At 43.4% G+C, this 27,405-nt stretch overlaps 1 protein-coding gene across 4 annotated transcripts; it reads right to left on the minus strand.

The window, feature by feature from the left end:
- Window positions 1-907: 907 nt before the first annotated feature.
- On the minus strand, window positions 908-24,913 carry CPT2 (carnitine palmitoyltransferase 2). Of its 4 annotated transcripts, none has more exons than XM_006063807.4 (5): window positions 24,627-24,913; window positions 14,099-14,179; window positions 11,854-11,960; window positions 2,529-3,833; window positions 908-1,528 (listed from the first exon to the last, which is right to left on the minus strand). In XM_006063807.4, exons 1-5 carry the CDS (start codon window positions 24,776-24,778, stop codon window positions 1,197-1,199), a joined length of 1,977 nt encoding a protein of 658 aa, XP_006063869.2. In that variant the 5' UTR covers window positions 24,779-24,913; the 3' UTR covers window positions 908-1,196. The 4 variants fall into 4 exon arrangements, with proteins under 4 accessions (XP_006063869.2, XP_044800937.1, XP_044800938.1 ...); XM_044945002.2 differs by lacking the exon at window positions 24,627-24,913 and adding an exon at window positions 15,560-15,712; XM_044945003.2 differs by lacking the exon at window positions 11,854-11,960 and having other exon boundaries at window positions 24,627-24,765.
- Window positions 24,914-27,405: the final 2,492 nt, after the last annotated feature.

Raw genomic sequence — 27,405 nt, forward strand, 5'->3', positions numbered from 1 at the left:
CCAGATACCGAGTTCAGATACTCCTGATCATGTTTGCTGAATGAAAGCAGCATATGTTTATGTGTGCTGCTGCTGCTGCTAAGTTGCTTCAGTCACTGGCAGCCCCCAAATGCCTCTGTCCGATCAAATCACGGAGTAGAGGACCTGGGATCTGTTGGGTATTTACCAAATGGTTACTGAGCAAAGGATGGACGGTGTTGTCTAAGAAAACAGGCAGGTGTGTTGACATGAAGTGTGAGGAGGATTAAATGAGATAATGCATTGGAAGAACTTTGTGACTGGCTCATTATCAGAGTTCAAATTCCAGCTGTCCAGTAACTCACTGGGCAAGCCACTGGAAACACAGGTAAAATTAAACACAAACAAAAAACTCTTCCTTTTCAAAAACAACAGAATACGCTTCCTTTTCACATTATGGCAGTATTTTAAACAATACATTGCTAGAGCAGTGATGTTCTAATGATAAATTCTGTGCTCATCTCCCTCAATGGAGAGGTTTCTATGCTCTGCACAATGTACAGAGCATCATCGGCACACAAGAGTCAACTGGTAAAAATAAATGCACACACATTCTTAATCGTCATTTGGCTCGAAGAATGGTGAAATAGAACTCCTTAAATCCAAGGGTATTATAACCCCTTTATTGCAGCAGGACTGTCAGAATCAGGCAGTAGCAGTTTACTCCTTGGAAAATTGAAGAGGATTTTTAAAGAAAGGATATCCCAGGAGAGAGAAGCATGTTTACAGCAAAGATGCGTGTTTCCCACCATTACCTGAAGAACTTGGAGCCAACAGGAACTGCCACCCGAACTTACTGCTGGAAAACTCTTTGTGGAGATTTGGCAATTCGGTTAAACAATTAAAACAAACAAAACCCAACACAAAAAAGCCTAAGAGGAACCACCTCTAAGAAAGAATTAAATTTTATTTCTGCTTCAACAATAAGTACCTCTGAGTTATTTTCCAAGTCTTACCTCCTGATAATGTCCTTAAAACCGAAATCGTACAGCATCTTTAGTTATGGTCTTGGAAATCATATGTTTAGCTTTAAAACCATGGTTTTAAGGCTCAAATCTTATAGCAATGGTGCTCAGGCACCTCATAATTAGTTTCATTAGTCACAGAATAGTGCCTACTGGCTACAGAGGCCTCAGTTTTTATGCTGATGAAACAGAGGCTTTTCACTCACCCAGAAGCTAGGTTTTGATCATTTTGCCTTCCAAGGCATCAAACATGTCTTCTAAGGCCTTCTCCACACACTGGAGAAACTCACGGGCATTGCGGCTTTGGTAGGCAGAGACGTTGCAGCCTATCCAGTTGTCCTGAACGGCGTACCCAATGCCGAGACCATCGGGGACCACGGGGGCAAAGCAGCCGATATTCACTGCTGGGCTGCTCAGTGTGCTGGTGGACAGGATATTGTGGTTTATCTGCCTATATGCAGGGTCCAGGAACAGCTCGGGCATGCTGATCCCTCTGGCTGCTGCCAGGTACCGCAGAGCAAACAAGTGTCGATCAAAGCCCTGGCCTGTCAGAGACAAAATGGAAAATCAGACTCTCAGAACTGAAAGGGACCTCACTTAGTAACACGTCCCACCCAAGGTAGGAATATTCTTCACAGCATCCTCGAGAGGAGAAGAAGGGTTTGTTGACCTCTGCATTCACACCTCCACCTTGCTAAATTCTGGAGCAGTGCATTCTAGAATATTCCTTTTAAAAAAGCAGTGAACAGCTGAGCTAAAAATAAGCCTAAGATACACCCAATTTTTAAAATTCTGAGATTGAATCAGTTTAAACAGTCACGAAAAGTATGTGGAGAGCACACCATGGACTCAAAAACTAAGGGAAAACCAAAAGCCCAAATCAAGTACAAAGGACAAGGTGGAGTCAGTGGAACAAAATGGAAAGGGTATTTGACCAGGTTCTAATCTCAGCTTTCCTGCTAATTTGCTGTGTGATCCTGGGCCAGTGGTCTCAGCTTCCTACCTATAAAATAGAGAAGGCTGAGACCAGAATGATCTCGGAGGTCCCTTTTAGTTCCAGGACTCTGCCACATGAAAGGACTGGACTGTGTGATCCTTCAGGTCCTTCCTAGGTCTTGAATTTCATCAGAAGGGAGCAAAATGATGCCACTTAGGTAGGGAAGAGCTTCTGAGATGGCCTATTTACATGCAGCCAACACACTACAACGGGGCTGAAGTAAGAGGGGCTGTGGGCTTAAAAATCCTGCATTGTCAAAAATGAGGCTGAAGACCAATAAATAATAGGAAGAGAGTATGTGACACAGCTGAAAGTGACCTTAAATGAGGATGATGCATTTAAGTCAGACGTATCACCCCATTCCTGCTCAGGGGGAGAGAATGGTCTGTCCCTAGTGGCTAGTCTGGCTGTTCAGACTGCTAAGGAAAAAATAATAATCAGTTGGCAGATGGATTAAGCCTAGAGAAGGGTGGGAATCAGAAGAGTACTGAGGCATACCCCAGAGCTGAGGGCAAGACCAAACGGCATGCTCCCCAACCCCGCCTCACCCATCGCTGCTTCTCTGGTCAGCTGGTTGTGGTATGTGGAGCACTTGGCCATCATCTGCTGAAGCTCTCCAGCGCTATGCTTGGAAGGCTCCCTGACAAAGGCCTCGGAGCACCTCTTTGTGAAGATGGAGGCTGGGCGGATGGTCTCGGTGCGGCCGTGCTTGAATGCTGCAGTGCTACAGGACTCATAGGTGGCCACTGTCTGCCTGTACTGCCGCAGGAAGGCCATCTGGAAGGCCAGCTGAGCCATCGAGTCAGGGCTCAGCTTCTGCTTCTTCAGGAATTCTCTGCCTCCTCTCTGAAACCGGATGTAGTCAATGGTGAGGCTTTTCACGGTGGCATCAAATTTTTCCTTAGCAGCGCTAATGCCAGTCTTTAAAGCATCGCTCAGCTTGAAGTTGAGTTTTTGTACGGCCACAGAAGAGTCAGTGCTGGCCGGCTGGCTCTGGGGAGTGATGGCAGGGGCCTGAGTGCTATCTTTAAACACTTCATTAAAAAACCTGAGCACTGCAACACCATCGCCCCAGGCGTGCTCAAAGTGGATGGCAGCAGTGCCATCCTTGGCTACAATGAGGTTAAAGGATTTGTCAAACCAGCGGCTTGTGCCGTCACCGTGCAGCATGCTGTGGGACAAGTGGACAAAGTCCTTAATGGGGAAGTCGTCTAGGCAGAGACAGAACACAGCCGAGTCCACTTTCCTCAGGGTCTCCTCGTTGCCACCACTCACCAGCTTCTGTCTGAGCTCTGCCCAGATGTCCCGGTTCTCACTAGTCAGATAGGAAAGTGGAAACTCGGGGGCCGGGCTATTGTCTGACAGAATGTACTTCAGATGAGCCTGGATTTCAGAGGCACTCACAATGTTCCCATCTTGATCCAGGACATCAAAGATGTAGAAATGTCCTTTTCTTAGGACCAGGAGGTGTCTGGCCTTGTCATCGGTGAAGAGTTCATCTCGATGGGGTCTGGGTAAACGAGTTGAATTGAAAAGCCGATAATACTGGGACATGTCCAGGGGATATGCATTGACCAAGTAGGCGCCATACCAAGATAGGAAGGAAGGCACAAAGCGTATGAATCTCTTGAAGGTATCGGTATCACTTTTGGCAGGGTTCAAATGGAACACTTCTGGCTCCAGAAGGTCAGCCCGAAGTGTCTTCAGAAACCGGATGGCAGAGACAGTCATGTTGGTGGCCCGGGTGAGCTGGTCATTATACTCGGACTTTGGATCAGGGTTGAATGAGATAAACGGATTAAAGTTCAGGACAACAGGATCTCGAGCAGTTAAATACATATCAAACCAGGGGCCTAAAAAATAAAAGTGAACAATAAAGAGTTCCTAAAGAGAGAATGTGAGAAAGAAAAAAAAATCAAGCATATTCAGAAGAAATGATCCCTTTCAGAGGGTGGAATTTTCTGATTTTTTTTTTTTTTTTTGCTTTGCAATAATTCAAAAACATTAAATGGGAACATATAATATGTCGTCTTTTGCATCTGACTTCTATCACTTATGGGCTTCCCAGTGGCTCTAGTGGTAAAGAACCCACCTGCCAATGTAGGAGACACAAGAGATGCAGGTTCGATCCCTGGGTCAGGAAGATCCACTGCAGTACAAAAAAAACAACCCACTCTAGTATTCTTGCCTGGAAAATTTCTTGAACAGAGGAGCCTGGCGGGCTACAGTCCATGTGGCTGCAAAGAGTCAGCACGACTAAGCAATTGAACACACACTGTATCACTTATAATAATGTATTGTAAATTCATCCACACTGTGGCATGTATCAGTTCTTCATTTCTTTTTATTGGTAAGTAATGTTCCAGTAATATACTGTATCTTGTTTATCCATTCACCTGTACACGGACATTTGTTTCCACTTGTTGGTTATTATAATGCTAGTGCTTTCTTTGTGTGAGGACATTATGTTCTCAGTTCTCTTGGAAGATATAGCTAGGATAGGGATTGCTGGGTCATATGGGAAGTCTACTCTAACCCTTTGCTTTTTGACTGAGAATGAAGTAGCGTTGATTTACAATGCCCATTATAGATTATTACAAGATGTTGAATACAGTTCCTTGTGCTATACAGTAGGTCCTTGCTGTTTATCTATCTTAGATATATTGGTATCTGTTAATCCCCAACTCCTAATTTATCCCTCCCCCACCACCTTTCCCCTTTTGGCAATCATAAGTTTATTTTCATGTCTGTGAGTCTGTCTCAAACATGTTTTAGAAATAAGCTCATCTGTATATTTTAGATTCCACATGTGGTAACATGATGGTTATCTTTCTCTGACTTACTTTAGTATATGTGCTAATCTCTAGGTCCATCCATGGTGCTGCAAATGGCATTATTTCATTTTTTGATAGCTGAGTAATATTCCATTGTGTGTGTGTGTGTGTATGTCTACCCCCCGCATCTTCTTTATCCATTCACCTATTGATGGACATTTATGCTGCTTTCATGTCTTGGCTACTGTAAATAGTGCAGTTATGAACACTGGGGAGCATGTACCTTTATGAAGTAGAGTTTTTCTCTGGATATATGCCCATATATATGCATATATGCTGGATCATATAGTAACCCTATTTTTAGTTTTTAAAGGAACCTCCATACCGTTCCCCATAGTGGCTGCACCAGTTTACATTCCCACCAATAGTGTAGGAGGGCTCCCTCTTCTCCACACCCTTTCTGGCATTTATTATTTGTAGATCTTTTTAATGATGACTATTTTGATTGGCGTGAGGCAATACCCCATATTTTTTTTCTCAAATAATAAGCGATATTGAGCATGTCTTCATGTGCCCATTGGCTATCTCTATATGTCTTCTTTGTTGAAATGTTTATTTAGGTCTTCTTCCCATTTTTTTGATTGGGCTGTTTGTTTTTTTATATTGAACTGTAGGAGCTGTTTGTACATTTTGGAGACTAATCTCTGTTGGTTACATCATTAGCAAATATTTTCTCTCATTTCACAGGTTGTCTTTTTGTTTTGTTTATGGTTTCCTTTGCTGTGCTTTTAAAGCTTTTTAAGTTTAATTAGGTCCCATTCACTTATTTTTGCTTTTATTTCCATTACTCTAGGAGACAGACCTAAAAAAAAACTTTGCTATGGTTCATGTCAAAGAGTATTCTCCTTATGTTTTTCTCTAGTAGCTTTATTGTAACTGATCTTATACTTAGGTCTTTAATCATTTTGAGTTATTTTTGTATATGGTATTAGAGAATGTTCTAACTTCGTTGTTTTACATGTAGTTGTCCAGTTTTCCCAGCACTACTTATTAAAGAGACTGTCTTGTCTCCACTGTATATTCTTGCCTATTTTGTGATAGATTAATTGACCATAGGTGTGTGGATTTATTTCTGGGCTCTCTATTCTGTTCCACTGATACATATGTCTGTTTTTGTGCCAATACCATTAATCATGTGCACACCCTTTGTTCAGCCTGGCCATACTCCAAGCCCTTTGGGCTATCTCCCCACAGCCAAACCACGTCCTACCCCCATGTCTGCCCTCTGAAACCTAAGTTTCAGCACCCAGTTGCTGCACACACCAGCAGGCAGGTGTCTTGGGCTCAGAAGTGAGGCAATATGGCCTGGACCATCTGTGGGTCTCTCTCCTCTGCAGGGTGGCAAGCCAGCTCCTACACTCTCCTCTCCAGCCTCTGAAGCTCCCTATCTGTCCTGGTGGATCTCATACTCAGTGAAGGAGGTTGCCAGGTGAGGGAAGAGGTCATCTTTCACAGCTCCCTCCCAGGAGCGCAGGTCCTGTCCCACTTCCTCCTCTCCCTTTTCCCTTCATCCTACCCAGTTAAGTGGGGACCTTCCTTGCAGCTTTGGTTGTATGGGGTCTTCTGCAAGCTTTCAGTCCACATGTAGAAATATTTCTGACATATCAGTGGGAGGAGGTGAATTCCATGCCCTTCTACTCCACCATCTTGAACCAGAACTCTATGTTTAATCTTTTGAGGAATTGCCCAGGTGTCTTCCAAAGTGGCTGCACCATTACCACCAGCAGTGTACAAGGGTTTCAATTTCTCCACATCCTCAGCAACAGTTGTTACCACTCAGTTCAGTTCAGTTGCACAATTGTTTCTGACTCTTCCCGACCCACTGGACTGCAGCATGCCAGGTTTCCCTGTCCATCACCAACTCCTGGAGCTTTCTCAACTCATGTCCATTGAGTCAGTGATGCCATCCAACCACCTTGTGCTCTGTCCTCCCCTTCTCCTCCTGCTTTCAATCTTTCCCAGCATCAGGGTCTTTTCCAATGAGTCAGCTCTTCACATCAGATAGCCAAAGTACTGGAGTTTCAGCTTCACCATCAGTCTTTCTAATGAATATTCAGGACTGATTTCCTTTAGGATGGACTGGTTGGATCTTCTTGCAGTGCAGGGGCCTCTCCAGAGTCTTCTCCAGCACCACAGTTGAAAAGCATCAATTCTTCAGTGCTCAGCCTTCTTTATGGTCCAACTCTCACATCCATACATGACTACTTGGAAAACCATAGCTTTGAGACAGACTTTTGTTGGCAAAGTAATGTCTCTGCTTTTTAATATGTTGTCAAGCTTTTCCTCCAAGGAACAAGCATCTTTTAATTTCATGGCTGCAGTCACCGTCTGCAGTAATTTTGGAGCCCAAGGAAATAAAGTCTTTCACTGTTTCCATTGTTTTTCCATCTATCTGCCATGAAGGGATGGGACCAGATGCCATGATCTTCATTTTTTGAATATTGAGTTTTAAGCCAGCTTTTTCACTCTCCTCTTTCACTTTCATCAAGAGGCTCTTTAGTTCTTCTTCACTTTCTGCCATAAGGGTAGTGCCATCTGCATATCTCAGGTTATTGATATTTCTCCTGGCAATCTTGATTCCAGCTTGTGCTTCTTCCAGCCCAGCGTTTCTCATGATGTACTCTGCATATAAATTAAATAAGCAGGGTGACAATATACCACCTTGACGTACTCCTTTTCCTATTTGGAACCAGTCTGTTGTTCCATGTCCAGTTCTAACTGTTGCTTCTTGACCTGCATACAGATTTCTCAGGAGGCACGTCAGGTGGTCTGGTATTCCAATCTCTTTCAGAATTCTCCACAGTTTGTTGTGATCTACACAACAATTTATTTGGTGTAGTCAATAAAACAGAAGTAGATGTTTTTCTGAGACTCTCTTGCTTTTTTGATGATCCAATGGATAATGGCAATTTGATCTCTGGTTCCTCTGCCTTTTCTAAATCCAGCTTGGACATCTGGAAGTTCTTGGTTCACGTACTGTTGAAGCCTGGCTTGGAGAATCTTGAGCATTACTTTGCTAGCATGTGAAATGAATGCAATTGTGCAGTAATTTGCATGTTCTTTGGCATTGACCTTCTTTAGGATTGGAATGAAAACTGACCTTTTCCAGTCCTGTGGCCACTGATAAGTTTTCCAAATTTGCTGCCATTCTGAGTGCAGCACTTTTGCAGCATTATCTTTTAGGATTTGAAACAGCTCAACTGGAATTCCATCACCTCCACTAGGTATGTTCGTAGTGATGTTTCCTCAGTCCCATTTGATTTCATATTCCAGGATGTCTGGCTTTAGGTGAGTGATCACACCATCATGATTATCTGGGTCATGAAGATCTTTTTTGTACACTTCTTCTGTGTATTCTTGCCACCTCTTCTTAATATCTTCTGCTTCTGTTATGTCCATACTGTTTCTGTCCTTTTTTGTGCCCATCTTTGCATGAGGTGTCCCCTTGGTATTTCTAATTTTTTTGAAGAGATCTCCAGTCTTTCCCATTCTATTGTTTTCCTCTATTTCTTTGCATTGATTGCTGAGGAAAGCTTTCTTATATCTCCTTGCTATTCTTTGGAATTCTCCATTCAGATGATATATCTTTCCCTTTTTTCCTCTGCCTTTCACTTCTCTTCTTTTCTCAGCTATTTGTAAGGCCTGCTCAGACAACCATTTTGCCTTTTTGCATTTCTTTTTCTTGGGGATGGTCTTGATCACTGCCTCCCATACAATGTCACAAACCTCCATCCATAGTTCTTCTGGCACTCTGTGTATCAGATCTAATCCCTTAAACCTATTTGTCACTTCCACTGTATAATAAGGGATTTGATTTAGGTCATATCTGAATGGTCTAGTGGTTTTCCCTACTTTCTTCAATTCAAGTCCAAATTTGGCAATAAGGAGTTCATGATCTGAGCCATAGGCAGCTTTTGACCTTGTTTTTGCTGACTGTATAGAGCTTCTCCATCTTTGGCTGCAAAGAGTATAATTAGTCTGATTTCAGTGTTGACCATGTGGTGATGTCCATGTGCAGAGTCATCTCTAGTGTTGTTGTTAACATTACTATCAGTCTTATTTGATTGGAGCCATTCTAGTGGATAACCATCACTGTGGTTTTGACTTACATTTCTCTATATTTATTAATTGCTTTTTCCTCTTCATTCTGTTTTCCTCCTTAACACTTACAGAAATAAAAAACAGTAATTCCCCACTTGCATTCAGACTGAAACAGAACAGTTTTTAATCCCCACCCCTCCTGTGCTTCACTTCCTTTCAGGGACAATATCCATACTTGACTGTCTCCCTAAAATGACAGAAAGTTTTCACCATCATTCTGTGTACTATGTACACTACTCCCTCTTTTAGGAAATACTTGAAAGGCAATTAGAAATAACTCAGTGCATATGAGCCACTCAAACTAGCCCTCTGTATTCCTGTGGATGCTTGTAAAAATTCCAGAAACAGTATCTTATTAGAAAACATGTTTTCAAGGTAAGTTCCTGGTTGGATTAGCAAGCATGGGTGAACTCTACAAATATGGGGTATCTTCAATGGGAAGAAGTAGTTTTTATATATAAAGCATTGGGGAAGGGTTAATGGGTGAAAATTTATCTATTATTCATTTGTTGATCCATTAATTCCATTTCATTCCTTGAGAATCAGTGCCATGCCAGGCCCTCGGCCTGGGGATAGCGCATGGACTTCAATTCAGAAGAACTCTGGCGAAGGAGATAAACAGAATTAAAATAGAATGCAATTCATTAAAATGGGGGTAAGATACATTTGATGAAAGAAGACATGAATTTATGCTTCTGATCCCCTGAGTAAAAGAATTTTAAAAAGACATAAGCCAATAAGGCAAAGAGAATGAGAGAGAAGAAAAGAACAAATATTGGAAAGTATAAAATTATCTAGCAGAGTCAGAGAAAGCCAACCCTAAGCTGGCAGCAAAGAAAGCCAGGAAACAATATGACTTAAACAGCAGAACCCCCAGATGGCTCAGGATGTAGTAGCCTAGGTACATTGGTTGAAGGGCTGTTTAATTAGTACCCCACCCCCCAGATTCCCTCCCTATTCCAGTAGAAGATTTAAGTTTTATTCACTGGAGAAAGTAAAATTGGGAGACGTAAGTCATAGATGAGAACTCAAGTCTTCTTTCCTTAATCTCACTCCTGCAACAGCAGCAACCAAGAATATACCTTTTGGCAGTTAACTGGAAAAGCCTTCCCTAAGAAGTCTAAATAACCCAAAGACACCAACATTAGGGGCGCCCCGAGGAAGTGGTTTAGCCGATGACATTACAGTGAAGCTGTGACTGGCAAGCCCACTCTCATTTATAGAAATTCCCACAACTTTTAATATCTCATTCAGGTCTAAGACAACAGAGAAGGATTATGAAACATCTGAAGAAAGAAAAGAGGGTAAAACAAACAGGAAAAAAAGCAAACTGGAGAAAGACCATTAAGAAGATGAGAAATTAAAACAAAATTCCCAGATAAATTATTAGGCACAGAGAAAGCAAAACAGAAGAAGGTATAATTATTAATTTTAGAGAAAACAAAGTTAGTGTGGAAAAGGCAAAACAATTCCAATGTGCTACACAACTCAGCTGACAACAGCGTTTACATGATTATAACAGTATAAACACCAGGTAGCTTCCCTGGTGGCACAGTCGGTAAAGAATCTGCCTGCATTGCAGGAGACCTGCATTCGATCCCTGGGTTGGGAAGATCCCCTGAAGAAGGGGATATCCACTCCAGTATCCTTGTCTGAAGAATCCCACGATAGAGGAGCCTGGTGGGCTACAGTCCATGGGATCACAGAGTTGGACACGACTGAGCGACTAAGCACAGCATAGCATACTGTGACAATAAGGGGATGGAAATGTGGCGAGGACACAAGAGACTGACAAATCCTAATCTTTTATAATGAGACATCTATAGATAATGCCTAAAACTAAAAAAGATGCACTGATATGAGTAAGTAATTTAGAGAATGGGGCAAAATGAGAAGTGAGAAATTAAGTCAAGGTCAGGAAACTGTGGCTTCTCATAACAAGCATGAGAAAACTATTTGATTCTTTAAATGATATGCATGTATAACCTTACTACAAACATAAACTGAGTTAAAAGAAGTGCAGTGGGAACAGAAGTGGAAGCAACCAACTCTGAAAGGGAAGGGCTGAAAGGTTTTATAGAAAAATCATCCTACCCAGATCTGGTCTTTTCTGCTTTTTTCAAATTGAGGTGTAACTGACATATAACATTATATTAGCTTCAAGTGTACAACATAATGATTCGATATTTGTATATATGTAAAATGTTCAGCACATCCACCACCATACACACTTATAAAATTTTTTCCTTATTAGAAGTTTTAACATCCATACTCACAGCAACTTTCAAATACACAATACAGCACTAACTACAGCCACCCAGCTGTACAGTGCAGCCACAGGACTTACTTAGGTTATAACTGCAAGTCTGTACCTTTTGATCCTCTTCTCCATTTTGCCAGCCCCTACTCCCAACCTCTGACAACCATCTTAACTGGGTCTTAAAGACGAATTTTCCAGGTAAAAAAAGGTGGTGGGAACAACACGGATTAAGGCCCAGAAGAATGAAAAGACTAAGGGGTCGAGGGAAGAAGCTACTCAGTTTTGCTGAAGCATGAGTGTGTCAGGGAGGATGGTGAAACGAGGCTGCAGAGGGCAGCTGGGCCAGACAATGAAGGACCTAGAATGATACATACAGGACACACAACTAAATCCTGCATCCTTTTCAGACAGAACCAATGATGAGGTTCTGTCCTGATCCTATCTACAGAGCAGGCAAGCCACTGCTCTTGACCACAGACTCCAGACAACACCTCAGTGGAGGAAGAACTCACTCACTCAGCCTTAATGTTCACCTCAGGAAGACAGGATGAGACAACACTTCACAAACGTTTTTGGTCTCACCAAAAACACCTGTGAGACCAAAACAGGAGAGAAGATGCCCTGCTTTCCATTATGGAAGGCTCTGGAAATACCACATTCGCAGCCCTGCCTACCCACCTGAAATGTAGCTTGTATGTTTATTCTGCTTGTCCTGAGCAACCAGCTGCTCATGTAGTTCTTTTCCAATTCCAGTTTCAAAACTCTTACACAACTGTTCTGTTTTCCTGAAATGTTCAAGAAAAGACATAATCAAACCATGACAGGGAATAGGTGGTTTTTAGATTCATGGCCACAAATGCATTGCAGAACTTTGGGTTCCCTAGCATATCCCTAGAATCTGGGACTGAAACCAGAAAGTACCTCTGGTCAGAAGAGGAGAATCAATCTAAGCAGATAAATCTAAGATATTTTCTTAAAATGACAGATCAGGAAGGTGAATTCACATCTCATAAAACAATGTGTAATCTAGGAGGCAGCTTGACATGGAGAAAATGACTCCAAAAGCTTTGGAGTCAAGAAGAGCTAAGTTTGAATTCTAGCTCTGTTACTTTCAAATTGTATGACCTTGGACAAGTTATTCGATCTTTCTCAGTCTCAGTTTCTTTATATGTTAACACAGAAATACACCACCTTACATGATTTTTAAAATATTTATAAAGCTAAGGATTTAGGATAGTTTGAAAAATAATACTTAATAATGGGTAGCTATTAAATCATTACCATGTCAAGAGAAGCTTCAAGTGACTAATATGGAATATTTAAAAGCAGTGGATTAGCTTCCCTGGTGGCTCAGTGATAAAAGAATCTGCCTGCCAATGCAGAAGATGTGGGTTCAATTCCTGGGTGGAGAAGATCCCCTGGAAAAGGAAATTGCAATCCACTTCAGTATTCCTGCCTGGAAAATCCCATGGACAGAGGATCCTGGCAGGCTACAGTCCATGGGGTCACAAAAGTGATGGACATGACTTAATGACTGCTGCTGCTTCTGCTAAGTTGCTTCAGTCGTGTCCGACTCTGTGCGACCCCATAGATGGCAGCCCACCAGGCTCCCCTGTCCCTGGGATTCTCCAGGTAAGAACACTGGAGTGGGTTGCCATTTCTTTCTCCAATGCATGAAAGTGAAAAGTGAAAGTGAAGTCACTCAGTCGTGCCAGACTCTTAGCGACCCCATGGACTGCAGCCTACCAGGCTTCTCCATCCATGGGATTTTCCAGGCAAAAGGGTACTAGAGTGGGGTGCCATGACTAAACAACAACAAAAAGACAGTGGACAGTTCATCTGTTTTTTGCCATCACTGTCCAGTGAAAGACTCTATGTGATTCTAATGACAAGGCCAGTGTTTTGCACAACAAATTCCCATTGTGGAAAAAGACTACTACACCAGGATACAACAGCCTGATGGAATCCATTTTTTTTTTTACAATATTCAATATTATTTTCCACTTCCAGGCTGAATTAGTTTCCCACGATTGCCAAGACAGAGTGCCACAGACCAGATGGCTTAAGACAACAGAAATGTATTCTCTCATAGTTCTGGAGGCTAGAAGTACAGAATCAAGATGGTGACAAGACCATACTCTCTCTGAAGACTCTCGGGGAGAATCTGTCCCAGGCCTTTCTCTTGGCTTGTGGTGTTATCAGGTATCCTTGGCATTCCTTAGCCTGTTACTACACACCAACCTGCCTCTGTCTTTACATGGCTGTCTCTTTATCCCTTCTAAGGACTGGAATAAGGACTAAACCTTCTCTATTAATAGTATGACCTCATCTTAATGGACATGAGTTTGAGCAAGCTCCGGGAATTGGTGATGGACAGGGAAGCCTGGCATGCTGCAGTCCACGGGGTCACAAAGAATCAGACACGACTGAGGGACTGAACTGAACTGCTCTTAACTAATTACACATACAACTACCCTCTTTCCGAAAAGGTTGCATACTGAGGTTTTTGAGAAGGGAGTGGATTTAGGGGACATACTATACAACCCAGTACATAAGCTCACCAAGCAAACTTCTGGTCTGCCACGTGCTCTCCTCAATGAAGCTCCCTGCCAAGAGCACATGCCCTCTGCAAATGACCAGTGCCAGCTAGCTGAAGAGGTAAAATCTGCCAGGGCAGTACAAATTTGGCATTCTAGTGTCTAAACCATTGTTTATTCAGCCAAGTTAAAGAGTCTCACCTTAGGGCCTGGTCACCCCTTCATGAGTGAAAATCTATTTCCTGAACTTGCAAATGTAAAGACTGGGTCTCAGGTGCCTGAGGACCCAGTCAAATCATAGACACTCCCCGAAGACTGGTCCACCACCACTTGTCAGCTTCTCCTGAACCACCCAACCATGGTCATTTGGATTTCTCAGCATTTACCTGAACTGGCTGTCATCCAACAGAGGCTTCTGTGCACTGAGGTATCTCCTAATGGTGTCTTCAAGTTTGGGAATAGGCAGCCTGGGGAGAAAACAAGGTCAGTGTAATGGTGACAAGATGTGGAAGAGGTTAGTTAGCTTGCCAATCCAAACTCATAAATAATTACTGGATATTTAAATTCTTTCCAAAAAAAAACACAAAAAAACAAAACAACAGGAAGCCTAAGCCACTGACAAATGAGAATAGATGAATTTAAGTATCAAGAGTACTCCTTTTATTTTCTAGGTAGAAGAATAACCTTTTAATGTATTAATGATGATTTTCATAAGCTAAATTAGTAAATATACTAACAAATTAAAAATGGGGAAGCAGAAGCAGCCAAAATATTCCTGATTCCTGTCACAGTTATAATACCTGTGTTAACCCTGCACTGGCATGGATTTTAATTCTACTTACTTTGAACAGTCTTTTTCTTTCCTAAGATGAAAAAAAGTTCTATATTTAAATTTATTGGTGTATTTTTGACAGAGAACCATACAAAAGAGAAACACAGGTCTATCCATGGGCCAGCCAACCAAGGGATGGACTGTCAAGTCACGCCCAGCTCACCAGGAGTCCTGTGAGGAATGCATATTCTTGGGTATTATGCTTAGTGAAATATGTCAGACAGAGAAAGACAAATACTGTATGGTATCATTTATATGTGAAATTTAAAAATAAAACTAGTGAATGTAACAAGAAACACAGATACAGAAAACAAACTAAGTGGTTACTAGTGGGGAGAAGGAAGCAGTGAAGGGCAAAACAGGGGTAGGGGGTTAAGAGGTACAAACCACTAGGTACAAAATAAGCTTCAGGGATGTATCTGTAGCACATAGAGGATAGCCACCATTTTATATTAACTATAAATGGAGTACAATCTTTAAAAATTATCAGTCACTATGTTGTACACATGAAACTTATATAATACTGTAAATCTACTATATCTCAATTTTTTAAGTGTCAATTTTATGGCATGTGAATTATATCTCAATAAAGTGAAGTGAAGTTGCTCAGTCGTGTCTAACTCTTTGCAACCCCAGGGACTGTATGTAGCCTACCAAGTCCCACCATCCATGGGATTTTCCAGGCAAAAATACTGGAGTGGGTTGCCATTTCCTTCTCCAATATCTCAATAAAGCTGTTAGAAATGTTTCTAAACAAGTTATGTTCGTCTCTGGTGATCAATTTTTTCCTCAGGAAGATGAAGGAACTGAAAGAGACTGTTTCTAAGGCTCCTTTACAATTCTGTGACCACAACCGCAGGAATCCTGTTGATTCCTTCTGCGGCAAGGCAGCAGAACTGCACGATGGTGAAAGGGCAGACTCTGGCATCACCATTCACAGCTGTGACTCTGGGCATGCTGCTGCTCTGCACGTAACTTTCCTCGTACATAAAGTGGAGATGATACTAATACGTACTTTTCAGTGTTGTGTGCAAATTCGATGAGGCAACACATGTCACAGACTCAGAACAGTGCCTGGCACACAGCAAGCACTCGATTGTTGTTGTTCAGCCGCTCAGTTGTGTCCCACTCTTTGCGACTCCATGGACTGCAGCACGCCAGGCTTCCCTGCCCTTCACCATCTCCCGCAGCTTGCTCAAACTCATGTCCATTGAGTCAGTGATGCCATCAACCATCTTGTCCTCTGTCATCCCCTTCTCCTCCTGCCTTCAATCTTTCCCAGCATCGGGGTCTTTTCTAATGAGTTGGCGCTTCCCATCAGGTGGCCAAAGTATTGGAACTTCAGCTTCAGCATCTGTCCCTCCAGTGAATATTCAAGATTGATTCCCTTTAGGATTGACTGGTTTGATCTCCTTGCTGTGGAAGGGACTCTCAAGAGTCTTCTCCAGCACCACAGTTCAAAGTCATCAATTCTTTGGCGCTCAGCCTTTATGGTCCAACTCTCACATCCATACATGACTACTAGAAAAACCATAGCTTTGACAATACAGACCTTTGTCGGCAAAGTAATGTCTCTGCTTTTTAATACACTGTCTAGGTTTGTCAATGCTTTTCTTCTGATAAATATGTTTTTTGTTTTTTACTTACTTGGTCGTCAAGTCCTATAGATTCAAACTCTGCTAGTGTTCCTAGGGAACTAGCTCATCATCTCTGCCTCAGTGCCTGGAATGGGGTTTCACCATATTGGTGTTTTGCCTACCCCAAACTTTCACTTCTTTTAGTAAGAGCACCCTTTCTATTTAAGTCCCTGCAGTTCAGGTAGAGCTGACTCCATGCCCAGCTCCCAGGGGTGCACTTAAAGCTTACTGGTTCAGACTCAATGAGACCTAGCAAGAATCTAAAGACTTAACTATAGGAGTTTGGGATTTTTTTTTAACTGTTAGGATGAAGAAGGGAATCTCTAACATCTGAGTTACTAAGAAATGAGTGTGAAAGCTATGCCTTAGGTGATGGCTGCCACTATGGCACCATGAGGAGAGAGGAGGTTCATGAGGAGAGAGCCTACTTGAAAATGGAGTCACACAAATGAAGAGTTGAGTGGGAAGGCAAATCAGGGTCTTGATGACATCATTTGGACCTCTTAACCCAACCTGGATTTTTCGGGTCTGTGGGTTCACACATTCCTTTTGGCTAAAACCAGTTTAATTGGGCTTCCTATAACTTGCTACCACAACTGCCCTTACTGTGGCCTTTTCAGTATGTGCACAACCCTTCCTCCACAGTTCCTCAAGGAACACCAGAAGTGGTTTCAAAGGCACAGCTGAAGTTCCTTGAGCTCCTTGAGAGGTTGTTCACCAGGTGCCTTGAAAAGAGCTATAGAGCTACAGCCTTGAGAGAGGCCTGGCAGTTTCATTTTAACCATGTGGGTTCTCTTTCCCCACCCTCTATCAAAGAACCCCATCCCCATCTAAACACCATTTGCTATTATAAGGATGGAAGAAAAGTTAGCACCAACCTGATTTATCTCCTGTCTAAGTGACTCTGACATGAATATCTAAGAAGCCTCCAAGCAGTAGGCGTTTTATTATTCTCCCTGCAAGAACACAGGTATAAAGCCTTTTGTATTTTTACACAATCTATATTATTTACAGAATCTATATTATTTATATTATATATAAATAAGTATATTATATATATTTATTTATAGAATCTATATTATTTACAGAATCTATATTATTCTGGTAAAATCATTCTGGTTGTCAAGACAATTTGTCCGCAGAACATGCCTTCGGGGCTCAGAGCGTTACTGTTTCTGTTATCCTCCACACCTTGGAAACTTGGGCCTCGCCTGCCTCCCATGTGAATTCTAGAGAACATGCCCATTTTGTCTTGAACACCAGATATCATCTAAAATGATTAGGGGTTAAAAGAAATCACAAGATAATTGACAATGACTGTGGGTCAACTATAGGCCTAAAATAGTGGCCCATTACTATTTTTTTTAAGACACAGTGCCACTCCCCCAACCCAGCCAACACACAGACACACACACACCAGCCCAACTCTAGTAACTTAGGGCCCAAGTGATGAGTCTCTACCTTGAGCTGGGCCTCCCATCAGCTTCTCAAAATTTTTGAACACGTCATGCATTTTCAGACTTCTGTTTCTTAGCACATGCTGTTCTATCCTTGCCTCACTCCTCTCATGTGGTAATCTTCAAATTCCAACTCAAATAGCACCTCCTTTATGAAGCTTCCTTTCTCTGCCAGGCACTAAGTCACTCCCACCACCACACTCATACAATGCAATATGCAACAAATATTTAAGGTAGTTATAGCACTTGAGAATATCTACTGAGTACTTGCTATATGCCTGGCTTTGTGCTAAGCGTTTTATATCAGGGTATTTAACTTTAACAACCCTGAGAGGAAGGTAATATTAACACTCCATTTTCAGGTTACATGATTTCCTCACAGCCATGAAGATAGTAAGTAGAGCTGGATTAAAAATCAAATCTGACTCCTCTCTCATGACCGTAACCACCATGAAATGCTGCTTCCCACTGATCAATTATACTATAACTATATCTGCTTACCTGTCAAATCTCCCCCACTATACAGTAACTCCTCACCATGACTGACTGGTCTCCAAATTCATGTCAATCAATGTTTATCAAGTTAACAATGTAAATGTGTAGATCAGGCTGATCCACCCTTTGTCTTCTCCAGACTTGCGGTTTTATATTCTGAGATTAATTGCTCAGTGCATAAAACATAACCCTGAAAAAAAAACACTTAACTGAATTGCACACCTAAAAATAGTTAAAGGGGTAAATTTTATGTTTTGTATATTTGCCTACACTAAAAAAGAACAAAGGAAAAAAACATAATAGCTGGAAACCAAGCAAATGATACTGCAAGGCTTCCTAGAAGCAAGCAAGTCCAAAGTCACTTGATTATAAGGCAGGGATATGACCAGAAAAAGGATGAGGGAAGAAGGGAGGCCCAGTTGGACCACCTAATACTGATATTAAGAGGCTAGTCCTTCTCTTGCCAACTAACAAGAGAAGATGCCAACTATTTTGGCATTTTACCTCACTCTACCCTCACAACAGCCCTATGAACTGTGCATTCTGATACTACTTTGCAGGTAAGAACTGGGCTCAAAGAAGTGGACAGAACTGCCTGAAGTTATAGTGTCAGATCTGGAATCTAAATCTAAGTTCTACCAGACTTCAAGCCTGGGCTTTTCATTAAGTGTGACATCTAAATGAGTGTAAAGATAATACAATTTACCTTTCCAGAATCTCAGAGATAAGGAATCTCATCTAACTCTCAACATACAGGTACGAAGTAGAGGCCTGAGGGAGTCATTGTTTACAGAATTATACACAGGTGATGGGAGCTACTATTTGTAGCTCCAGGATATTTGTTCTGCAGAGTGAAAGAAAGGATCTTCATATTCCTTGACTTTAATATTCTTCTCGGCTTTCCAATTCTACAGTGGAGAAAATCCCTCTGATCTTAAACCTGGGTGGGGCCCAGTTCAATTCAGTTCAGTCGCTCAGTCGTGTCCGACTCTTTGCGACCCCATGAATCGCAGCACACCAGGCCTCCCTGTCCATCACCAACTCCCGGAGTTCACTCAGACTCACTTCCATCGAGTCAGTGATGCCATCCAGCCATCTCATCCTCTGTCATCCCCTTCTCCTCCTGCCCCCAATCCCTCCCAGCATCAGTCTTTTCCAATGAGTCAACTCTTCACATGAGGTGGCCAAAGTACTGGAGTTTCAGCTTTAGCATCATTCCTTCCAAAGAAATCCCAGAGCTGATCTCCTTCAGAATGGACTGGTTGGATCTCCTTGCAGTCCAAGGGACTCTCAAGAGTCTTCTCCAACACCACAGTTCAAAAGCATCAATTCTTCGGCGCTCAGCCTTCTTCACAGTCCAACTCTCACATCCATACATGACCACAGGAAAAACCATAGCCTTGACTAGATGAACCTTTGTTGGCAAAGTAATGTCTCTGCTTTTGAATATGCTATCTAGGTTGGTCATAACTTTCCTTCCAAGGAGTAAGCATCTTCTAATTTCATGGCTGCAGTCACCATCTGCAGTGATTTTGGAGCCCAGAAAAATAAAGTCTGACACTGTTTCCACTGTTTCCCCATCTATTTCCCATGAAGTGGTGGGACCAGGTGCCGTGATCTTCATTTTCTGAATGTTGAGCTTTAAGCCAACTTTTTCACTCTCCACTTTCACTGTCATCAAGAGGCTTTTTAGTTCCTCTTCACTTTCTGCCATAAGGGTGGTGTCATCTGCATATCTGAGGTTATTGATATTTCTCCCGGCAATCTTGATTCCAGCTTGTATTTCTTCCAGTCCAGCATTTCTCATGATGTACTCTGCATACAAGTTAAATAAGCAGGGTGACAATATACAGCCTTGACGTACTCCTTTTCCTATTTGGAACCAGTCTGTTGTTCCATGCCCAGGCCTATCTAAAAGTTAAAGGCCAACTGCTGCTGGGCTTGGCAAGCAAAGACAGACTCTGTCATCCCTCACCTTTCCCCTACATACAGGCTCAACTCAGACATAGGAGGTCAAGGCTTATCTCACAGGAACAGGGACTTTTTCTTTCTCCTCCCAGACCTCCTACCAAATTTAAACAGCGGGGTTGGGACTAGATAATCTCATTTTAGTCTGTTTTAGAAGTTTGCACACTGTAACTTCACAAGAATCACCTCAGATGATATTCCTGAGAAGGTGGGCTGGGAGTTAAGGGTTAAGAGGCTCCTGGTTGTAGAGAAAAAGAGCAACCTAGTAGTTCTGGGGGATGTCTGTGACAATCTTGGTTCTATTTACAATGAGAGTTGGTCTCCAACCCCTGGACTGTGAGATCCCTGACCGGCAGCTTGGTAAGGAAGGAAGTAAAAAGGTTTTTGAAAGAAATTTGGAACTTTGCACTAGGAACTAACTGGTAAGCAAGTAAGCAAAGTTTGATTGTAAAGGGTGAAGAACTTTGGGGAAATTGCTAATACTGGAGGAGACCTGGCAGCTTAATTTAAGGCTGGGAGTTCAAAGACTGGGAAAACAGGAAGCTGAATTAAAGAAAATACTGGGTGAGGGAAGGAGAGAGGAAGATATATTGGGGCTGTTTCATAGGGGAAGTAAATTCTGGAAGAAGTGTTAAGAGGGTGGGGAGAGTAGCTATGTTGAAGAGGCATAGAATTTGGGTGGGCTCTGGATCTAATACACTTCAGTATTCTTGCCTTGAGAACCCCATGAACAGTATGAAAAGGTGAAAAGATAGGACACTGAAAGATGAACTCCCCAGGTCGGTAGGTGCCCAATATGCTACTGGAGATCAGTGGAGAAATAACTCCAGAAAGAATGAAGAGATGGAGCCAAAGCAAAAACAACACCCAACTGTGGATGTGACTGGTGGTGGAAGTAAAGCCCGATGCTGTAAAGCAACACTGCATAGGAACCATGAATCAAGGCAAATTGGAAGTGGTCTAACAGGAGATGGCAAGAGTAAACATTCACATTTTAGGCATCAGCTAACTAAAATGGACTGGAATGGGTGAATTTGACTCAGATGACCATTATATCTACTACTGTGGGCAAGAATCCCTTAGAAGAAATGGAGTAACTATCATAGTCAACAAAAGAGTCCAAAATGCAGTACTTGGATGCAATCTCAAAATAGACAGAATGATCTCTGTTCGTTTCCAGGGCAAATCATTCAATATTACAGTAACCCAAGTCTATGCCCCAACCAGAAATGCTGAAGAAGCTGAAGTTGAATGGTTCTATGAAGACCTACAAGACCTTTTAGAACTAACACCCAAAAAAGATGTCCTTTTCATTATAGGGGACTGGAATGCAAAAGTAGGAAGTCAAGAAACACCTGGAGTAACAGGCAAATTTGGCCTTGGAATACGGAATGAAGCAGGGCAAAGGCTAATACAGTTTTGCCAAGAGAACGCACTGGTCATAGCAAACACCCTCTTCCAACAACACAAGAGACGACTTTACAGATGGACATCACCAGATGGTCAATACTGAAATCAGATTGATTATATTCTTTGCAGCCAAAGATGGAGAAGCTCTATACAGTCAGCAAAAACAAGGTCAAGAGCTGATCGTGGCTCAGATCACGAACTCATTATTGCCAAGTTTGGACTTAAATTGAAGAAAGTAGGGAAAACCACTAGACCATTCAGGTATGACCTAAATCAAATCCCTTACGATTATACAGTGGAAGTGACAAATAGATTCAAGGGATTAGATCTGATAGACAGAGTGCCTGAACTATGGACAGAGGTTTGTGACACTGTACAGAATGCAGTGATCAAGACCATCCCCAAGAAAAAGAAAAGCAAAAAGGCAAAATGGTTGTCTGAGGAGGCCTTACAAATAGCTGTGGAAAGAAGAGAAGCAAAAGGCAAAGGAGAAAAGGAAAGATATACCCATTTGAATGCAGAGTTCCAAAGAATAGCAAGGAGAGATAAGAAAGCCTTCCTCAGCAATCAATGCAAAGAAATAGAGGAAAACAATAGGATGGAAAGACAAGAGATCTTTTCAGGAAAATCATAGACACCAAGGCAACATTTCATGCAAAGATGGGCATAATAAAGGACAGAAATGGTATGGACCTAACAGAAACAGAAGATATTAAGAAGAGGTGGCAAGAATACACAGAAGAAGTATACAAAAAAGATCTTCGAGACCCAGATAACCACTATGGTGTGATCACTCACCTAGAACCAGACATCCTGGAATGCAAAGACAAGTGGGCCTTAGGAAGCACTATGAACATAGCTAGTGGAGGTGATGGAATTCCAGTTGAGTTATTTCAAATCCTAAAAGATGATGCTGTGAAAGTGTTGCACTCAATATACCAGCAAATTTGGAAAACTCAGGAGTGGCCACAGGACTGAAAAAGGTCAGTTTTCATGCCAATCCCAAAGAAAGGCAATGCCAAAGAATGCTCAAACTACCACACAATTGCACTCATCTCACATGCTAGCAAAGTAATGCTCAAAATTCTCCAAGCCAGGCTTCAAGTACATGGACCGTGATCTTTCAGATGTTCCATCTGGTTTTAGAAAAGGCAGAGAAACCAGAGATCAAATTGCCAACATCTGTTGGATCATTGAAAAAGCAAGAGAGTTCCAGAAAAACATCTACTTCTGCTTTATTGACTATGCCAAAGCCTTTGACTATGTGGATCACAATAAACTGTGGAAAATTCTGAAAGAGATGGGAATACCAGACCACCTGACCTGCCTCTTGAAAAACCTATATGCAGGTCAGGAAACAACAGTTAGAACTGGACACAGAACAACAGACTGGTTCCAAACTGGGAAAGGAGTACATCAAAGCTGTATACTGTTACTCTGCTTATTTAACTTATATGCACAGTACATCATGAGAAATGCTGGACTGGATGAAGTACAAGCTGGAATCAAGATTGCCAGAAGAAATATCAATAACCTCAGATATGCAGATGACACCACCCTTATGGCAGAAAGTGAAGACTAAAGAGCCTCTTGATGAGGGTGAAAGAGGAGCATGAAAAACTTGGCTTAAAACTCAACATTCAGAAAACTAAGATCATGGCATCTGGTCCCATCACTTCATGGCAAATAGATGGGGAAACAATGGAAACAGTGACAGACTTTATTTCGGGGGGCTCCAAAATCACTGCAGATGGTGACTGTAGCCATGAAATTAAAAGATGCTTGCTCCTTGGAAGAAAAGTTATGACCAACCTAGAAAAAATTATGACCAGCATATTAAAAAGCAGAGACATTACTTTGCTGACAAAGGTCCATCTAGTCAAAGCTGTGGTTTTTCTCGTAGTCATGTATGGATGTGAGAGTTGGACGATAAAGCTGAGTGCCGAAGAACTGATGCTTTTGAACTGCGGTGTGGAGAAGACTCTTAAGAGTCCCTTGGACTGCAAGGAGATCCAACCAGTCCATCCTAAAGGAAATCAGTCCTGAATATTTATTGGAAGGACTGATGCTAAAGCTGAAGCTCCAATACTTTGACCACCTGATGCAAAGAACTGACTCATTGCAAAAGACCCTGATGCTGGGAAAGACTGAAGGTGGGAGGAGAAGGGGACGACAAAGGATGAAATGGTTTGGATGGCATCACTGAGTCAAAGGACATGAGTTTGAATAAGCTTTGGGAGCTGGTGACGGACAGGGAAGCCTGGTGTGCTGCAGTCCATGGGGTCGCAGAGTCGGAAAGGACTGAGCAACTGAACTGAACTGAACTGGATCTAATGTGAATAAAGTAAGATTTGAGGAGGAGTACTGAAGATGTTGTCTAGAATCCTGTGAGGTTTGGCTAAGTTGCAGGGAGTAGTGTGGATTAGGGAGGATATTTTAGGGGGAGGAAAGTGGGGGAGTGTTGAGGAAGGTTTGGTAGGGATGAAAGGGTTCCAGGTGAAGACTGGACTTAGAATGCTGAGGACTTGGAGGGTAAGGTAAATATCTGAGTCAGCTTGGGGGACTGACAGGTGCTAAAACAGAAGAGGACTGGAGACATCAGGAGTGGGGCTGAGGGTTCTGGCAGCAGCTGCGAAAAAGGTGGTGGTGGGAGAAGCTGAAGGAGAGTAACTATCGGTGTTATGTATCAGGAACTGACCGATCCATATTCTGTGCAGGAATTCGGGCGACACCCTAGCTGGAAGCGTAAGAGTAATGGTAGACATATACAGGCTGTACATTTGTTCAGAGAGAAATGTGAGGGACGATTAGATATCTGATTGGCAGTTGAGTTTTTGGAGGAGTCTGAGAAGAGCTCAAGAGAGAAAATCCGAGAGAACTATGATGGTAGCGGTGTGGGGTGGGGCGGCGGGGAGGGGGTGGATTCTGGAAGAGAACTTGAGCGTTCTTAAACTCCAGTGCCACGGGATTTTCAGACTGGAGAATGCGGCAGCGTCCCAGGTGAAGCTTTGGGGGTGCAAGAAGGTTCGGTAGAAGAGACAAGAGTGACTGGAGAAAGTCTGGGGCCGAACCCCCGGCTGGCTGTGGGCGACAGGGACCTGGAAGCCGGGCTCACCTGGGCAGGCTGTCCTGGTAGTGCATAGTGGGCACGATGCTGCGCTGCAGGTACTGGCTGGGCTCGAAGCCGGTGCTCAAGGGCCGACAGGGGGCTCCCGGGCCAACGGCAAGGCCCCGGGACCAAGAGCGCAGCAGCAGGCGGGCCACCATCGTCCCAGGAGGCGGCAGCAGCTAGAACGCGGAGAATTGGGAGTTCTGGTGTACGGAGATCAGGCCGCGGCCCTCGGTGCCCCGCGACAATGGGTCAGGTACATCAGTACACTTTGTGCCCTTCCGCAGGGCCACTTCCGGCTCCCCGCCCCCGCCCACGGAAGGCACCGCCCACAGGCCCTACGAGGGTCCCGCCTACCGCAGAGTGGGCGGGGCCCCGGCCTCTTCGCTCGGTTTCCTGATCTCCAGGCGGTCAGAAAGCCAGTTTGGAAGCCACGCCCTTCTGTTTTGGAACAAGCGGAGAAGGCAATGGCAACCCACTCCAGTACTCTTGCCTGGAAAATCCCATGGACGGAGGAGCCTGGTGGGCTGCAGTCCATGGGGTCGCTAAGAGTCGGACACGACTGAGCGACTTCACTTTCACTTTCATGCATTGGAGAAGGCAATGGCACCCCACTCCAGTGTTCTTGCCTGGAGAATCCCAGGGACGGGGGAGCCTGGTGGGCTGCCGTCTATGGGGTTGCACAGAATCGGACACGACCGCAGTGACTTGGCAGCAGCAGCAGAAACTGGAGAAAAAGAGAAGCCGAAAAAAAGTTTTGGAGTCTGATAAATGGGGAAAATTTTAAACGTCCATTTCCTCATTTGAAAAGATCATTCAACCCATTCTCACGTTCCTAGATATGAAATGAAAAGACTTGGTGTGGACAGTGTCTGGTGCTGTAAGCAGTAAAACGTGGCTGCTGTTGTTACTGGTTTAGTCGCTAAGTCGTGTCTAGGCACCCGTCAAATTTGCCCAGCAGAAAATTTTTGACATACCCTGATCAGCACCACACAGCTGCCTTGCGAGCTCATTTGAGCCGATGTTAGAAAACATGTGTGCAGGAGTTCCCTGGCGGCCCAATGGTTAGGACTCTGAGCTTTCACTTCTGTAGTCTGGATGCAGTCCCTGGCGGGGGAACTAAGATACCGAAAGCCACCCGCGGCAGAAAACAAAACAACATAACTCATACAAAAACTGTGTGCAGAAGCTTGAAACCATGGAGGTTTCCATCCAGTCACCACGTCTATGCAGAAAACTCTCTTTCCCTTCAGTTCAGTCGCTCAGTCGTGTCCGACTCTTTGCGACCCCATGAATCACAGCATGCCAGGCCTCCCTGTCCATCACCAACTCCCGGAGTTCACTCAGACTCACGTCCATCGAGTCAGTGATGCCATCCAGCCATCTCATCCTCTGTCGTCCCCCTCTCCTCCTGCCCCCAATCCCTCCCAGCATCAGAGTCTTTTCCAATGAGTCAACTCTTCGCATGAGGTGGCCAAAGTACTGGAGTTTCAGCTTTAGCATCATTCCTTCCAAAGAAATCCCAGGGCTGATCTCCTTCAGAATGGACTGGTTGGATCTCCTTGCAGTCCAAGGGACTCTCAAGAGTCTTCTCCAACACCACAGTTCAAAAGCATCAATTCTTCGGCGCTCAGCCTTCTTCACAGTCCAACTCTCACATCCATACATGACCACAGGAAAAAACCATAGCCTTGACTAGACGGACCTTTTTTGGCAAAGTAATGTCTCTGCTTTTGAATATGCTATCTAGGTTGGTCATAACTTTCCTTAGCGGGACTTTTCCAAAGACAGGAAGCTCCCGCAAAACAACGCATCACACTCCCTGCTTTCAGCTGCAGCTGAGAATTAAGTAGGCTCAGTTCAGTCGCTCAGTCGTGTCTGACTCTTTGCAACCCCGTGAATCGCAGCACGCCAGGCCTCCCTGTCCATCACCAACTCCCGGAGTTCACTCAGACTCATGTCCATCGAGTCAGTGATGCCATCCAGCCATCTCATCCTCTGTCGTCCCCTTCTCCTCCTGCCCCCAATCCCTCCCAGCATCAGAGTCTTTTCCAGTGAGTCAACTCTTTGCATGAGGTGGCCAAAGTACTGGAGTTTCAGCTTTAGCAGGCTCCTGTTTATGTAAGAAAGAGAGGTGTCAAAAGACAAAAAATCTTGCTGTCTGGCTTGAGGTACAGAATTCCATTCCAGGCACAGGGCTTTCCCTTAGCTTCACTCTCACTCCAGGCCCTGTGAGTTTGAGGTAGCCCAGTACATCTGCTGTGGCCCAGATGTAAGCAGTGCCAGAAGTTGGAGCACGACTGAAAGAGTACTGGACTGGGAGTCAGGAGACCTGAATTTTGGTCTCAGCTTTGTCCTTATCCAGTTAGGTAACCCCTGATTGAACACAAAGATCACTAATCAGCCCACACTCATTCAGTGGTGACTACAAATCCCTGAAAACTGAACGTGAAACTTAAGAATAGTCACTACCTAACTGTCCTCCTTTGAAGGGAGACAGACAGAGCTGATCCAAGTGTGAAACATGAAAGCCATTTGTCTGTATAGTGTGTAGGGCCCAAGGGAGCATGTCAAATGTTTTCTGAAAAAGCTCACTTCAAGTCCAGACAGTTTTCAAGGCCTTGAAACCTGAGGCAAACAACAGGAGCTATGTAGAGCTAAGAAGATCAGAGGACCCAGAAGAAACAGTGAACCCACTAGAAGGGCAGTGGGTCAATTCTAGAGACAGAGGGCCAAGGAATACAGCCCATCTTGTCTAACAGCTGAAGAGGGGCTCAATAGCCTT

This window comes from Bubalus bubalis, chromosome 6, assembly GCF_019923935.1.
Source record: "Bubalus bubalis isolate 160015118507 breed Murrah chromosome 6, NDDB_SH_1, whole genome shotgun sequence".
NCBI classification, from domain to species: domain Eukaryota; kingdom Metazoa; phylum Chordata; class Mammalia; order Artiodactyla; family Bovidae; genus Bubalus; species Bubalus bubalis.

Excerpts from the sequence above, each read along its gene's own strand:
- CPT2 (XM_006063807.4), bottom strand. The coding sequence starts at position 24,778 with ATGGTGGCCCGCCTGCTGCTGCGCTCTTGGTCCCGGGGCCTTGCCGTT. Across the intron at positions 11,961-14,098 it reads TTGGATGACAGCCAGTTCAG|GAAAACAGAACAGTTGTGTA; the intron begins GTAAATGCTGAG and ends TGAACATTTCAG. Across the intron at positions 1,529-2,528 it reads GACCAGAGAAGCAGCGATGG|GCCAGGGCTTTGATCGACAC; the intron begins GTGAGGCGGGGT and ends TGTCTCTGACAG.